Source organism: Colius striatus, chromosome Z (genome assembly GCF_028858725.1).
Source record: "Colius striatus isolate bColStr4 chromosome Z, bColStr4.1.hap1, whole genome shotgun sequence".
Classification (NCBI taxonomy): Eukaryota; Metazoa; Chordata; class Aves; order Coliiformes; family Coliidae; genus Colius; species Colius striatus.
The window spans coordinates 10,868,138-10,881,052 of record NC_084790.1 but is presented as its reverse complement, the minus strand read 5'-3'; the positions used below and the strand labels follow the sequence as shown (position 1 = coordinate 10,881,052).

Below are 12,915 nucleotides of genomic sequence, written 5' to 3'. Positions count from 1 at the left end.
ACATTCCAAATGAGGCTATCTTCCAGGGCAACAATGGAGCTTCCCTGATCTGGTAGGTTGATGTATGGTGGGGCATTAACATTTGTGAGGCACTGAAATGCTCAGGGCCCCACAAAAAGGTGCTTGACTTTCTAACCAAGCACAAGTCACAGGCAGAGGGACCTTAAGGCAAGCGCCAGTTGTTAAAGTGCTGATTCTTTCATGTGTTACAGTGCAAGACAGTGAAAAGGGAACATTACTTAAATTAATAAAAAAATGCACCACAGACACCGTATCACTAAGAAAGCCAGTAACTTTACTGATTTGTCTGCAAAATACAAATTATACCTTATTTCCAGCAGGAGAATCTTTTGAAATTTTCCCATTTTTGTTCACTACAGACAGCTGAATTAAGTCCCTTGAGATACACAGATGTGGTTTAACTTAGTTATAACATCTTGTCATCTAGTGGCGACAAAGTCCAGCTTATGCCGCTGTGAGCCTCTACTTTAATATTTGTTGCAAATGCTTGTATGCTCCCATTTACAAGCTATTTTGTTATCACCATTGTTTTATGGAAGCAAATCCCCATGAAAGAGAAGAAAAAAAGAAAAAAAGGATACAACAAACCATCTGAAGCAATCCAAGTGTAATGCCTGTGGTAACCCAGGTCTGATATTAGTTACTCCACAAAAGACTCTGGTACTGCATTTTTTTTTTTTTACTTTTTTTTTTTTTAAATGAACTGCTTAACTGACCTTTTTTATTTTGAATCAAACTGAGGTACGGATCAGTCTGAGGTATGAGAAGGGAAGGTAGAAATGCAACACCTGATTACAAAAAGAATCAAACGGATACTTTTGATGCAGAAGGTCTGTGGCTCAAAGCTTGGATTGCTCCACATCTTTGGTTAAAATATATTAACAAAAGCCTTTTATTACATCTACAGTCTGAAGCGTTCTAACAGACACCAATGTTCCATCAGTCCTTCAAGAGACCTGTAGTGGCAGGAAATTAATGCCATATAACTGACGACATCACAGCAGATGGCACAAACAGGAACAGATGAAGTATGCCATGTTTAGGCAACAGCCTTTATTGAGGTTTCAAGTGGCTTTTAAAAAATTACAAAGCATTTACCTTAAGGTGAAGGAAGAAGGAAAACATAACAGCTCTGTTCGGACTATAGATAAAAGAGGGTATATAGGTTAACACATACAATACAAAAGGGTTGACATCCTTGAAAACAGTCTATGAGTTCTTTTATTCTTACGCTAGCTTTACCTGAAAAAGATCTGAGGACAACAGATATTTTTATATTATTCATTAAAAACTGCTAAGTTCCTCTTCTGGGAAAAATATAAGCCATTTTGTTATAAAACACAACTTTTGAAAAACACTGAAACGACAAAAGCTTTACTGCAAATGGCTCAATGCGTACAATATACAGGTTGTGCAGATTGGGTATGTCATATAATTGTCACCAGCAATTAAACACTAACTGACAACACCTTTTAATAGAGGTTAGCTTAGCTATAACAATACTTGCAGATGTCTAGAATGCCACTTCAGGTGTTTGAACTTACAATTAAGAATGTTGCCTAAAACATTATATAGCATGGGTTAAGGTAAAGTAAATGTTAATACTCTTTCAGGGCTCTGCCCCAAACTCCTTAAATACAAAGGAATCACACGATAAACCCAAATTAGCTTTGCAAATACAATAAATGGTAAGGTACAGATAAAGGAACAAGAAAGGTAGACAGGTATAGTTTACAGAAAGTGACTTCACAATCAAAGTTGTGCTTCTTATCATTAGATCAGTTTGCAAATATGCATTATCCCCCACAATTTTGCCAGCATGAGTTAGTTGCCCTCTGCAGCAGGAACAAGAGGGATGACTGGCATTTATTTTTCACGTGATTCTGTTCTACTTGTGTTTATACAAAAATCACTGTCAGAGTTAATATTAATTGCCCAGGCAATACTTTTCAGGCTACTTTCTGCTTAGTTACTTGCAGTAATATATTACACTGCATCTTCGTTAAATATGGTATCTTTCTTTTTTTTTTTTCATGCGTTGCTGAGGCAAATCGCAAGGTAAACTATTAATATGGCTATTCTTCATATATCAATAGACCAAATCCCCTTCCCCACTGACAAGTTTCTACTACAATTCTGATAAAGTTGTATTTTTTTTTTCTTGAAATGACAAGGTACATTTGTGATATATTTGCATATTTTTGACACACCAAAGTTTAAAATTCTCAGAAGAGAATATGAGTATAGGTTCATCTGAAGGTGAAGAGAGTGGTTTCAAAAACAGGTTTTTTTGTGTTTAAAAATTAATTATGGGCCCCATTTTACCTTTTTTTTTGTGTGATTTTAAACATTTTTAGCTTTTTTTTAGTTTTTTATATTATTATTATTTTTTTAAACATGCGTATCTTTTTCTTTACCCTGCAGATTGCTACACGAGATAAGATGGACGCATTAGTAGCACAGTATTCTGCTTAATGAGTTTCTAGATCATGCACTAGCCTCTGCACAGCTGAGAGTGCCTGTAAGGCAGGCTTCTGTAAAGTCATGGTAAGTGAAAAGCGCACCCCGACGCACACGGCAGTCTGTTCATCATCCTCTACTACAGAGAGGTACACTCTATTGTGGAGCAGTGCTCAGCAGCTGCACGTAGAAGTGGGAAATAGAGTGCAGATTTCCCCTAAGAAAATATCCTGTGTTGACATTTAGCTGTCGTAGCTATGTCCTTCGTCATAGTGTCAATGTCTGCACATGAGAGCTGGAAGGACTCTTGGAAAAAGGAGGACTATTACAGTTTTACTATGGAATTCTCATTTTGCTTAAACGCTTTTCCCGTCCAACAGAAAGATTAAACCAAAACATTCAAATGTAGCATTTTATTCTAATAAATGAGAGGAACAAGGAGGGACTTAAAAGAAATTATCTGCTCCCTCTGGTCAAGCTGTTTTAGACAAAGGAGCAATATGAAGCAGGAGAAAATGTGGACACCATATGCCGAAGTGAATCTTGCTGGGTGCAGATACACAGGGAGCGGCGTTCAACAATGTGCCTGCTGTGAGAGGAGGTGACCGCAGAGGTCCACGATAGCCAGGGACCTGGTGGCCCACAATGGCTGTGTAAGATCAATCGACTTGTGAACGGTTCTTTAACTGATGATCTCTCTAAGAATTCTACATCTGTGAGAGAGAGGAGGAATCTTCATGATCTGTGTGTTTGTGTTGATCCCTCCCCTTAACTCTCCCCACTGCTTCTGGAAATATTCACATGCACTCACGTATCTGACAGCCGGTAGAGCTGTACATCTAATTCTGACAGGCAGAATACCAGCTTCATTAATGAGAAAGGGCCAAGTGATGTCACTTTGCCATTTAACCCATGGAAAACTACAAGATACGCAGGACGTTAAGTCATAGAAGGGCCCTTAACTTGTTACAATGCACAAAACAGCATGAAAAAACTAATCAGTATATACAATGGATCGCAGTTCACCCAACTGATTGTAAAATGCTGTATTAAAATGGTTTAAGTTGTTACACCATGGGTAAGTTCTAACTTTTCTTACAGACCAATCTTTCAACAGCTGACTTTGATCTGTAAAATGCATACCCAGTAAAAGAAAACAGAAAGAAAATAGTTAAATGTGCAACTGCACAAATATAATTCCCCACTATTAAGATAACAAAAACTTTTGCTATTACCATAATTATTATATATATTAGAAAGCTATACACAAGCATGTTAATTTCACAGATTTTTTTAAAAGATTCTTAATATTTTATATAATTAGAAATACACATTTCAAAAACAAAACTTCTGCAAAGAGAAAACAGTTATCTTGGTTAGCAAAGCATGGAGTTCTTCATGGCTTAGGGTAGTGCTTTCTATACAAAAAGTCCTTTTTGCTTGTTTCTTCAGGACTGTTTAAAAGATTAGCGAAGCTATCAAGGAAAAAAGAACACATTTTGGCTTAAGGAAACTACAAAAGCCACAAATGCTTTGCAAACTCTGTCTTACTTTTTAATATGAAAATAAGCAAAATGTAATGTACATATTTTTTTATTTTTTTTTATTTAATAAGTGATGCAGACCCAGAACTTTTAAAATTAAATATGTTAGCCCTCGAACTTGAACAAGTATGGTCCTCTTCAAATGTTTTGATCCTTTTTTACTGAGTGCCATACTCTAACGATACGCCTGCATGTTTGTGAGCATTTTCAACATGTCAGGTGACCCAGTATCTTTCTAGCATCAATTCGTGGCCACCCAACTGCTGGGTCTGTCAAAACATCTGTACATTTTCTATATGTTGCATAACAGCTGCTTTCTCTCTCAGTAAAGATCTGCCGTTTCTGGCAAATGTTTTCCTTTTATCTATTTACATGTAAATAACGTTGAACCTGCAACATGACACTATCTATTGTAACATACATTTTGCAAGGGAGCACAACAGTGAAAAGAAGTTAGCCTTAAAATCTATTTTGTACAAGTGTTCTGTTGTACAACTCAAGTGCTAAGCTTATCTCAGCATTTCTGTTTATCCTTATACTGTATCACTGAGGCAATTTAAAATTACTTTTACAAAACAGAGTACCTGACTTTTTTTTTTTCCACACACAGCACATATAATGCATATCGACCCCCCCTCCCCCATTAAGGTATAGCACACACACACTGCAAGAAAAAAAAAGAAACAAACAAAAAACTAATAGGTAATAATGTTATCATGTCGCCCATCCTTCAGAGAGCCGCATGCGCTTGACAGAGGGGCTTTCCCTTTCGTCCGGCGAAGGTCTGGTGAGTCCAATGGGAGAGTGGAATTCGTTCCGGTGATCTTCTCGATCACTTCCATCGTAGGAACTGCTACAGCTGCTCAAACTGTCAACTGGAGATCTCCCCGCCTCATGGCGCGTGTGCTGTGGGTATCTCGAGGGTGTGGTGGTACGGTCTCTAGGAGGAGAAACAGGTTCTGACTTGATGTTGAGGCTTTGAGTAGAAGGCAGGGAGAGATTTGTACTCTGAGATAAATGAGTGCTAGTGCAAGCTCTGTAGGAGGAAAGGAAACCCAGTTACAGACGGAGGAGGCATGGAGCCCCCAGATATGCACAAACACTCACACAGAACACCAGTGTAAAGGCTCGCACGGCACCAGCGCATGCGGAGAGTGTGGGGACCACCTGCTTTCTGGGCAGAATCCACAAATCCAAAGAGATGAAAGCATCGCAACAAATGTGGTTGGCTTGAGCGGGATGTGCCCTTGGGTTTGAGAGGAGGTCTCATTTTCAATCTCTCCCCCTTTTTTGACTCAAGTGTCACAACAAATTTTGGAAGGCGAGCCTTTGCACTGTTGGAACCACCTGCAGGTTTCTTTATAACTAATGCTTGTGTGTGTGTATGCACTGGCTGAGACAGAAGAGGCACGGGCTTTCTGCTGGGATTAATCCAATTAGTTTGAATGTACCCAATTATTTTTATTGCTCTGCATTTTGACATGTGACTTCAGATGCTAAACGGAAACAAAAAATTTGGGACAGATATGCTTTATACCTTTCAGAATATAGTTGAAAGCTCTGGCCTTAGAATTTCCATTAATAAAATTCTACATGTGGGCCAAGATGTAGATTTGATTTTATGGTTCAAATCTATAAATTCGTAACTCAATCCAGAATGCTTTTGAATAAACTGCTAAAGAGAGGCTCAAGAGTAGTGGAAGATGTCAGAGGACTGTACTATTTGCCTGCAGGAAAGTCCAGCTTTAGAGGATGCTCCTAGGATCAAGAGAAACTGCTACGCTAAAACTTTTTCAAAGGCAGGCTATGTAACTATTCTAACTTAATTTTCTTTCTGTGTATTTTTGTGGGTAGATGGTATCAGAGGAAAACTGAAACAGGCTGAGAGGAGAGGGAATGAATACTAGGAAGACACTTTATGGAAGAAATGAGATCAATTGCATTTATAGGATGTTTTGTGCAAATGCACCACCTCCTGGTAAAACCTGACTTTTCGTTATTAAAACAGAGTTCTCAACATGCAGTCCCACTATGTTCCACTTCAGGGATCACTGCCTAGGCTGAATCACACAGAATCTGAAGGGTTGGAAGGGACTTTGAAAGATTATCTAGTCCACTCCCCGCTGCCAGAGCAGGACCACCTAGAGTAGGTCACTCAGGAACTCAGCCAGGTGGTGGGTTTTGAATGTCTCCAGGGAACTCCACAACCCATCTGGGCAGCCCATTCCAGTGCTCCATCATCTTCACAGTGAAGAAGTTTATCCTTATGTTTCTTTGGAGCCTCTTATGTTCCAGCTTGTACCCATTGCTCCTTGCCCTATCACTGGACATCACTGAGAATAGTCTGGCTTCCGCCCTCCTGAAGTCAGTGTCTAACTCCAGAGCGTCAAACTTTCTACTTGTGAGTATGTATACAGAGGGAAACTGAAGGCAGTAAGGGCAACAGATCACTTGTCCTCCTAATATTTTACAGCCTGAGAGATGTGTAGGTATTTTTACTGCAAGCAGAAGCACCACTGGTATTTGGAAGTAATTTTTAAGCATGAAGAAGAAATAATTAAGTTTAGATGTGGTCTTTTCATTTATTGAAATATTACACTTTTCCTAATACCTCATCAACGGGGAGTTGAGCTTACTCAATCAACATTTACTACAACTTTGATGAAAGATAAAATATAGTTTTCCTGTCTTCTGACAGATTTAAAATGGAACTATATGGCTTCAATACTGAATGATACCAGTTGATTATATCAGGAATTATTGTAGCTTTTAATAATGGACGAATGTTGTTAGAATACAGAGAAAACAGGATGTTCTACCTCCAATTATTTTTCTCTGCCCTTGATCCCTGTACAGATGAATGTACCAAATTTCCAGCAATCCCTTTCATAAGTCACAGAGTTTGTGAGTAATAACCCTCACAGTAGTAAATGTAAGCTGCTTTTTTTTTTTTTTCAAAGAGAACATTTTCTTTGCCTTTGTAACTACCAAATTAACACATATAAGAAACTGTAAATATCAGACTTCATCATTTCAATTTAGTGAAAAGAATCCAACAAGAACCAAAAATCTGTTCCTAGGTTCTTTGGCTTTTTTTTTTTGCTTTTCATTTCCAGTGACTTTGTTTTTCAGTTGCTTAACAGATACTAAGACATCACCTGGGAAAACAGGCTGCCAGTTTAGCATATGTGATAATGTTACATATGATTTTAGAAGCTAAGCTTATAGCTGAAGATGAAAGTCTAATACAGTAAGGGGGGGCCTGGGGATTTAAATTAGAAGTGCTTGATGTGAGCAGATAACGTATCACTTTGCAAAGACGGGGATAGCTCAAAACTCCATGCTAGTTAAAAACAACCACATTCAGTTAAATTTGTGGAATATACTTGCATTCTATTGTGTGACAGTCCTCAGAGGAACAAATTTAGAGGGATAAGCTGCATTTTCAATGAAACAGAGCTATTATTGTAGTATTGCAACATTGCTTTTCAGTAGTGTTTCAGAATTGAGTACAATAATGCATTTCTATCCTTATAGGTTCCTTGTGGTTCATTAGTGGGACTATGTAAACACTCAGCATACAAATTTGTGGTAGTTTTAAAAACACTAAAGGCTGATCTGCATTTCGAACACTTTTTTGTAAAGTGAGGACATTTTGCTAGGTCAGGATTAAATTTTTGAAGTTTAAAACAATACTATTAAGTTAGAGCAATTATTTTGAGGCATCACAGAATTGTAATTCTGTGATGCCTCAAAATAATTGCATCATTAATTTAAATAAAATTAACTTCATTTAATTAAGGACTGCATTATTAATTTTTTTTCTTAAATATCTTTTTTTCCGTTAAAACTATTTCAGAATTTTAATATCTAGGGGTTTTCTGTGACTATAACTTACATTATTTCATTAACATCTTCTGAAATGTTTTTACAAGAATCTAAGGTAAGCTAAAACTGCTGATAACAAGAGAAACCTACTGTCACACACCGATGTGAATGGTGAAATAGTACATACTTAGGTGCAGTCTTTAGACCTGTATTCTAAACAGAGGGTTGACCTCTGTTTAGAGTAGAAGTAATATTTTAAAAAACAAGAATCCTGCCTGCTACAAAATGATTCCTTTTAGTGTATGTATGTGTAAGAGTGTAGGACAGCATTTTATACCTATAGGTACCAGTGTATATTTTACACTGTTGCTTCACATTACTATGCATTTTTTGTTCAGGCATGTCCTGTTTTCATCATTTGAAACCTATGCTAAGTTCACTGGAAAACAAACGTAGTTTTAATATGTAAAATCCACAGAGAAAATAAAGCAAGTTCCTGCAAAGGATTGTGTATAATTATAAGCACTCAACAAGTGCCACACAGTCCGCTCATGTTGACATAATCACCTTTTTCCCTATATTGTATGGAACATTCCATTTTATGGGGATAATAAAGAAAATGAATGTTTTAATTTTACATAGCATTTCCTATTGAGACCAGTATAGAGAAAATGTGATGTTTATTTACAGTGCAACAGCCACACGGGACCAATGCTGGTTCCTATCTGGGTTCAACTCAGAACAACTATACAGCTCTGCTGTGTAAAAGAGATGGGAAGCAAGTCAGGATGCAATGAGCTTTCAAGTGGGTTTGTCTTTGCTGATGCCAGTGAGATCAGTTCTGTGTGTGCTTCTGTCTATTTCAGCCTCCAACTGGTATGGAAGCTCAGCACACACAGAAATGCAGGTCTAAGCAGGGGATGAGTGAACATGAGAACATGCACCAAGCAGGTTTTCACAGGGGTAGAAAGTAGTCTGTTGAAGGAAGAAAGAGCCTCATCTACCTTTTCTTTTATGCCCACACTTGCTTCTCTAAATTATTTTACTTCCTCACTTCATATAATTTTTCCCCATAAAAATATATGCATAAGGAACCACTGAAAATTTGCCACAAAATTCAGTTACATAACTTTAGTGATGTGTGAGTCTGCAACCAGGAGGATAGAGGACATTTTTGGCTTGCTCACAATGCAATCTTACTCCCTCCCTTCTGTTTTGATTTTAGGTAAATGCAAAGTTGGTTTTTTCCTATTTTTTGATCAATGTAAAAGCAAAGTAAGAATTTTTCTGTATAGGTATTTTGATTAGCTCTCGTACATTATGGTTTATGCTTTAAAAAGAAATTTCTAAATGAACAATATGAAACTGAATCACTGAAACACCTTATTTATGATGGCCACATAAGAAAAAAGGCTCCATCCTAAATATATAATGCTTTTAATCAAAACAAGGAAGTTGGTAGAACTGATAAAAATTCATAAAACACGATGTCACTGCATCGACATTTTTCAGTAAAAATGTTTCAATGGAAAATATTTTCCCATACCTAGCTATGGCTATTACCTAATAAAAATCAATCATTGCTAAGCTTGCTATATGAGTCACACAAGTTGAAAGTTTGTTGAGGTGGGCAGAAGTTTGAAGAAACTTCTTTCACATAATCACCCATACTAAAGATTCTTCAGATAAAATACTGTTTCAGTGTTTGCACTTGCATTTTAGGAAAATTTCACCTGTGGCTGATACTTAGGGAAGAAAAGATTCTCTCTTAGATTAGCAAATACGGACGAAAGATAACATTTTGCTTATAACTGACGTGCTTAAAAATGTAGATAATTTCTTTCAAAGTTTGGAACAGACTTCCCTCCTGGTTAGCAGCAATTAACTTCTAGTAGACTCTGGTCCATGTTAAATAAGCAGTAACCCTGTCTGTAAGATATATTGCAGCAATATTCAGACAAAATCCCAAAGTTTTGTGAGGGATTGATTTTCCATAGTTTTTTTTTTTTTTTTTCAGATGTAGACCTAGTAAAAAGACTGTAAAAACAGTAGTTTGTTTTTTAATCTAGAAAAGTTGGAAAGTTTGACTTATTTTCATGCCCCAATCATATCAAAACAGGCTCTACATTGCTATCCTGTTCACTCGCCTCAGCAAAAGGCCAAAAGCTGCACAGGCTACTGATATGTCCTGAGGTATTTGCCCTCAAGCCTGCTGGCACTAGTATGGCTCCTAATTGCAGTTAAGAGTTAGAGTGAGGTTGCAGAGATCTTCTCCAATTATTGTAAAGATAGTTCAGCACCGCTGAAATTGTTGGGGACTTATCAGGAGTAAGCTAATCTATGAAACCATTTTTCTATTCTAATACTAAACATATTCTTCTGCCATGCATTGAGGAAGGCAAGAGCTCATTTTCACCTTTAGGCTTCAGTGTAAAACAAAATCTGCTGGAACTAGCATGTCTCTTCCAGTAACTCTGTTTCTCACAGATCTTTGTAGCCTACTGCTACCAACAAACATCTCAGAGTTGTCAATTTTTTCCAGTATACGACCTCACTAATCCCAGGGATTTGGGCTGTCAAACCCTTTCTGGATGCATTTTCTCAAATACCTGGGGATGGCTATAATTTTGTGTGTTTGTTTTAATCTTCCTGCAAATTCTAGCTCAGGTTGACATGGACTGAATATGTTCTACATAATTCCAAGTCTTTAAAAATAGTCCAAAAGTTAGCACAGGTGCTTTTGAATGTATAACTCGATAACTAAAATAAAGAAATGCTGATGATTTTCTGCAGAGATAGAAGACTTCTCCAGAACTGTTAGTGAAGCAGCTTTCATAGCTGAACTCACTTACAAATCACTGAAAGAATAATAAAAGCAACAACTCAGAATGTATTCCATCAGCCACCACCATTACACTTTGATATTTTGTGATATGAATTAGAAACAGATGACGATGTGTGACATATCTGAAAATGCACGTAGTTAGTTTAGGATTTAATTTATGCTTTCTTGGTTAACCAAATAGCCTTATTACATTCTCTGGTACACCACTGAAAACAATCAGTGTATTGTAAGGTTATATATTGATATCTAACATGTGAGTTTTCAATTTATTTACCACTTTATGTCTTTAGTTGTACAGTTAGTCTGAATGTTGTGCCAGAAACAGTGCAAACTTAAAAAGAAAATAGAAGAAGCATTTGAGGAAAGTACTGAGACTATTTTTTTTTTATGCACAGCAGTTATTTCAGCTGTATGTTTTTATGTAGTTAGTATCTATATATGCTTACATATACAAGAATGAGGTTCAAATTTTTTTTTTCATCTGAAACACTTGTATAGCTGTCCTTTAAAAACTCAAACTGAATGCACATGGTAAAGTAGTTACTGTAAGTTACAAAAAGTGGACAGATAAGTTAGAAGGAGAATTTAGAAGTTCAAGCCACATTTTAATATTAACTAATTTCACACTATGGCAACTACCTTGCAAAAAAATTAATGCGTATGTGCAACACCTCTTTCTGGGGGGAAAAAAACCCAGTTCACTTTTCAAACGCATGTGAATTAAATTTCTCCTCGTAAATATACTCTAGCTGTTTTCAGCTTCTATTTTTATACAGAAACCTTTTAAAATTCAAATATGTCTAGCCATACCTTAGGCTATGTGTGGTGTGCTGGTGAATGCCTATGGTCTTACTTCATAGAAATTGCAGATAGAGGATTTTTGAAAATCACACCCTTAAACTTCACTTCAATGAACCAAAAGGTTGCCTTCTCAAAGTATTAGGTGACTTCCCTGTATGAATTTTCACACTTTTAAAAAACCTGAAATTATTTAGCTGTGTGCGTCACCAATCCTGAATAAATACTGGGAAATCAGCCACTAGAGGGCACAAACACCCATCTTCCGCAACACAGCAAAGCACAAATTTTGTGGGCTTACTGTTCTTAGGCCTAATTATCTTATTTGCATCTAGAAAGCTTTTCCAAAAAACGAAATTTGAATGTCAGAGCTGAGCAGAAGGGTGTGTATGGGTGTATGTGACTATTACATAAGGTTAAGGCTTTATCTCAGGTCAAATCATTATGTCACTCTTCACTTGATTAAAAATGCTCAGGAAATTTTTGAGTTTACTGTAAATGTTTGTGCTATAGTAACTGGAAATAAAAAGCATAAATGGCAAAATACAGCAACAACACAATGTAAGTGTTCAGTTTGGCCTTTAGTACTGAAATGAAATGCTCTTTAAAGAAATGAAAAGTAAAACATGAACTGTGGACATTACTATGCTGCTGAGAAATTGTCACGGACACAGACTATTTCACTGTTGCTACCCAGAAAATTTTTCATGAAATACATAATTCCAGTTTTTGGCAAAGAAGCTCTTATACATAGTAAATATATGCTGGTGTGTTGTCTTGACACATTTCGGATTTGGGATTACTAAGGAGACTAAAATCATTGTAGAACAATAGAATAAACAGTGCTTACCCCAATTGACTGAGGGCAGATGGTGGCATGTTATGGAGGTGTTGCTGTTGCCAGCCAGTCACAGAACCAAGATGGAGAGCACTGGCTGTATTAAACCCAGAGAGAGATGATATATCTGCACTACTCAGAGAATATTCTAGATTTGAAAATAAAAAAGACAATAATTAGAAGAGAATTAAGGAGGAAGCAATTAAACAATAACTAGCATCGTGATTTTCACATGACACTTTATAAGCCTTTTAATTTTAATTATACCAATCACATTAAGTTGCAGTAGAAAAAGTAGACCTTCCTCTTTCCCTGAACTCATTAACTTGGCAGCAAATAATACATTAATAATTATTCTGTAATTTAGCAGGGCTTTTCTGGTTCTGGAAGATCCAAAGCAATCTTAGCCTATATATCCACTGTAACTACAGATGCATTCTCACAGAGTCAAAGACTTGAAAAACACAGTAATATTTTGGTTAGTCCTCCTTGTAGGACCCAGCAGGCAGCCCAAGTCTGAACAATGCATGTCGTCTCTAAGAGCATTGGATCTGTATGTCAGCAAGCCCCATACAGCGACA

At 36.9% G+C, this 12,915-nt stretch overlaps 1 protein-coding gene across 9 annotated transcripts in view; it reads right to left on the bottom strand.

Moving 5' to 3' along the window:
* Positions 1 to 1,054: 1,054 nt before the first annotated feature.
* MEF2C (myocyte enhancer factor 2C) overlaps positions 1,055 to 12,915 on the bottom strand; it is a 121,072-nt gene continuing 109,211 nt past the window's right edge. For 7 of the 9 annotated variants that reach the window (XM_062017653.1, XM_062017644.1, XM_062017649.1 and 4 more), the window contains 2 exons: positions 12,347 to 12,482; positions 1,055 to 5,061 (listed from right to left, as the gene is read on the bottom strand). In XM_062017653.1, the coding sequence (XP_061873637.1) occupies positions 4,740 to 5,061; positions 12,347 to 12,482 (458 nt within the window). In that variant the 3' untranslated portion in view covers positions 1,055 to 4,739. The remainder of the gene's footprint in view (positions 5,062 to 12,346; positions 12,483 to 12,915) is intronic. The other 2 variants (XM_062017650.1, XM_062017651.1) reach the window with 1 other exon arrangement.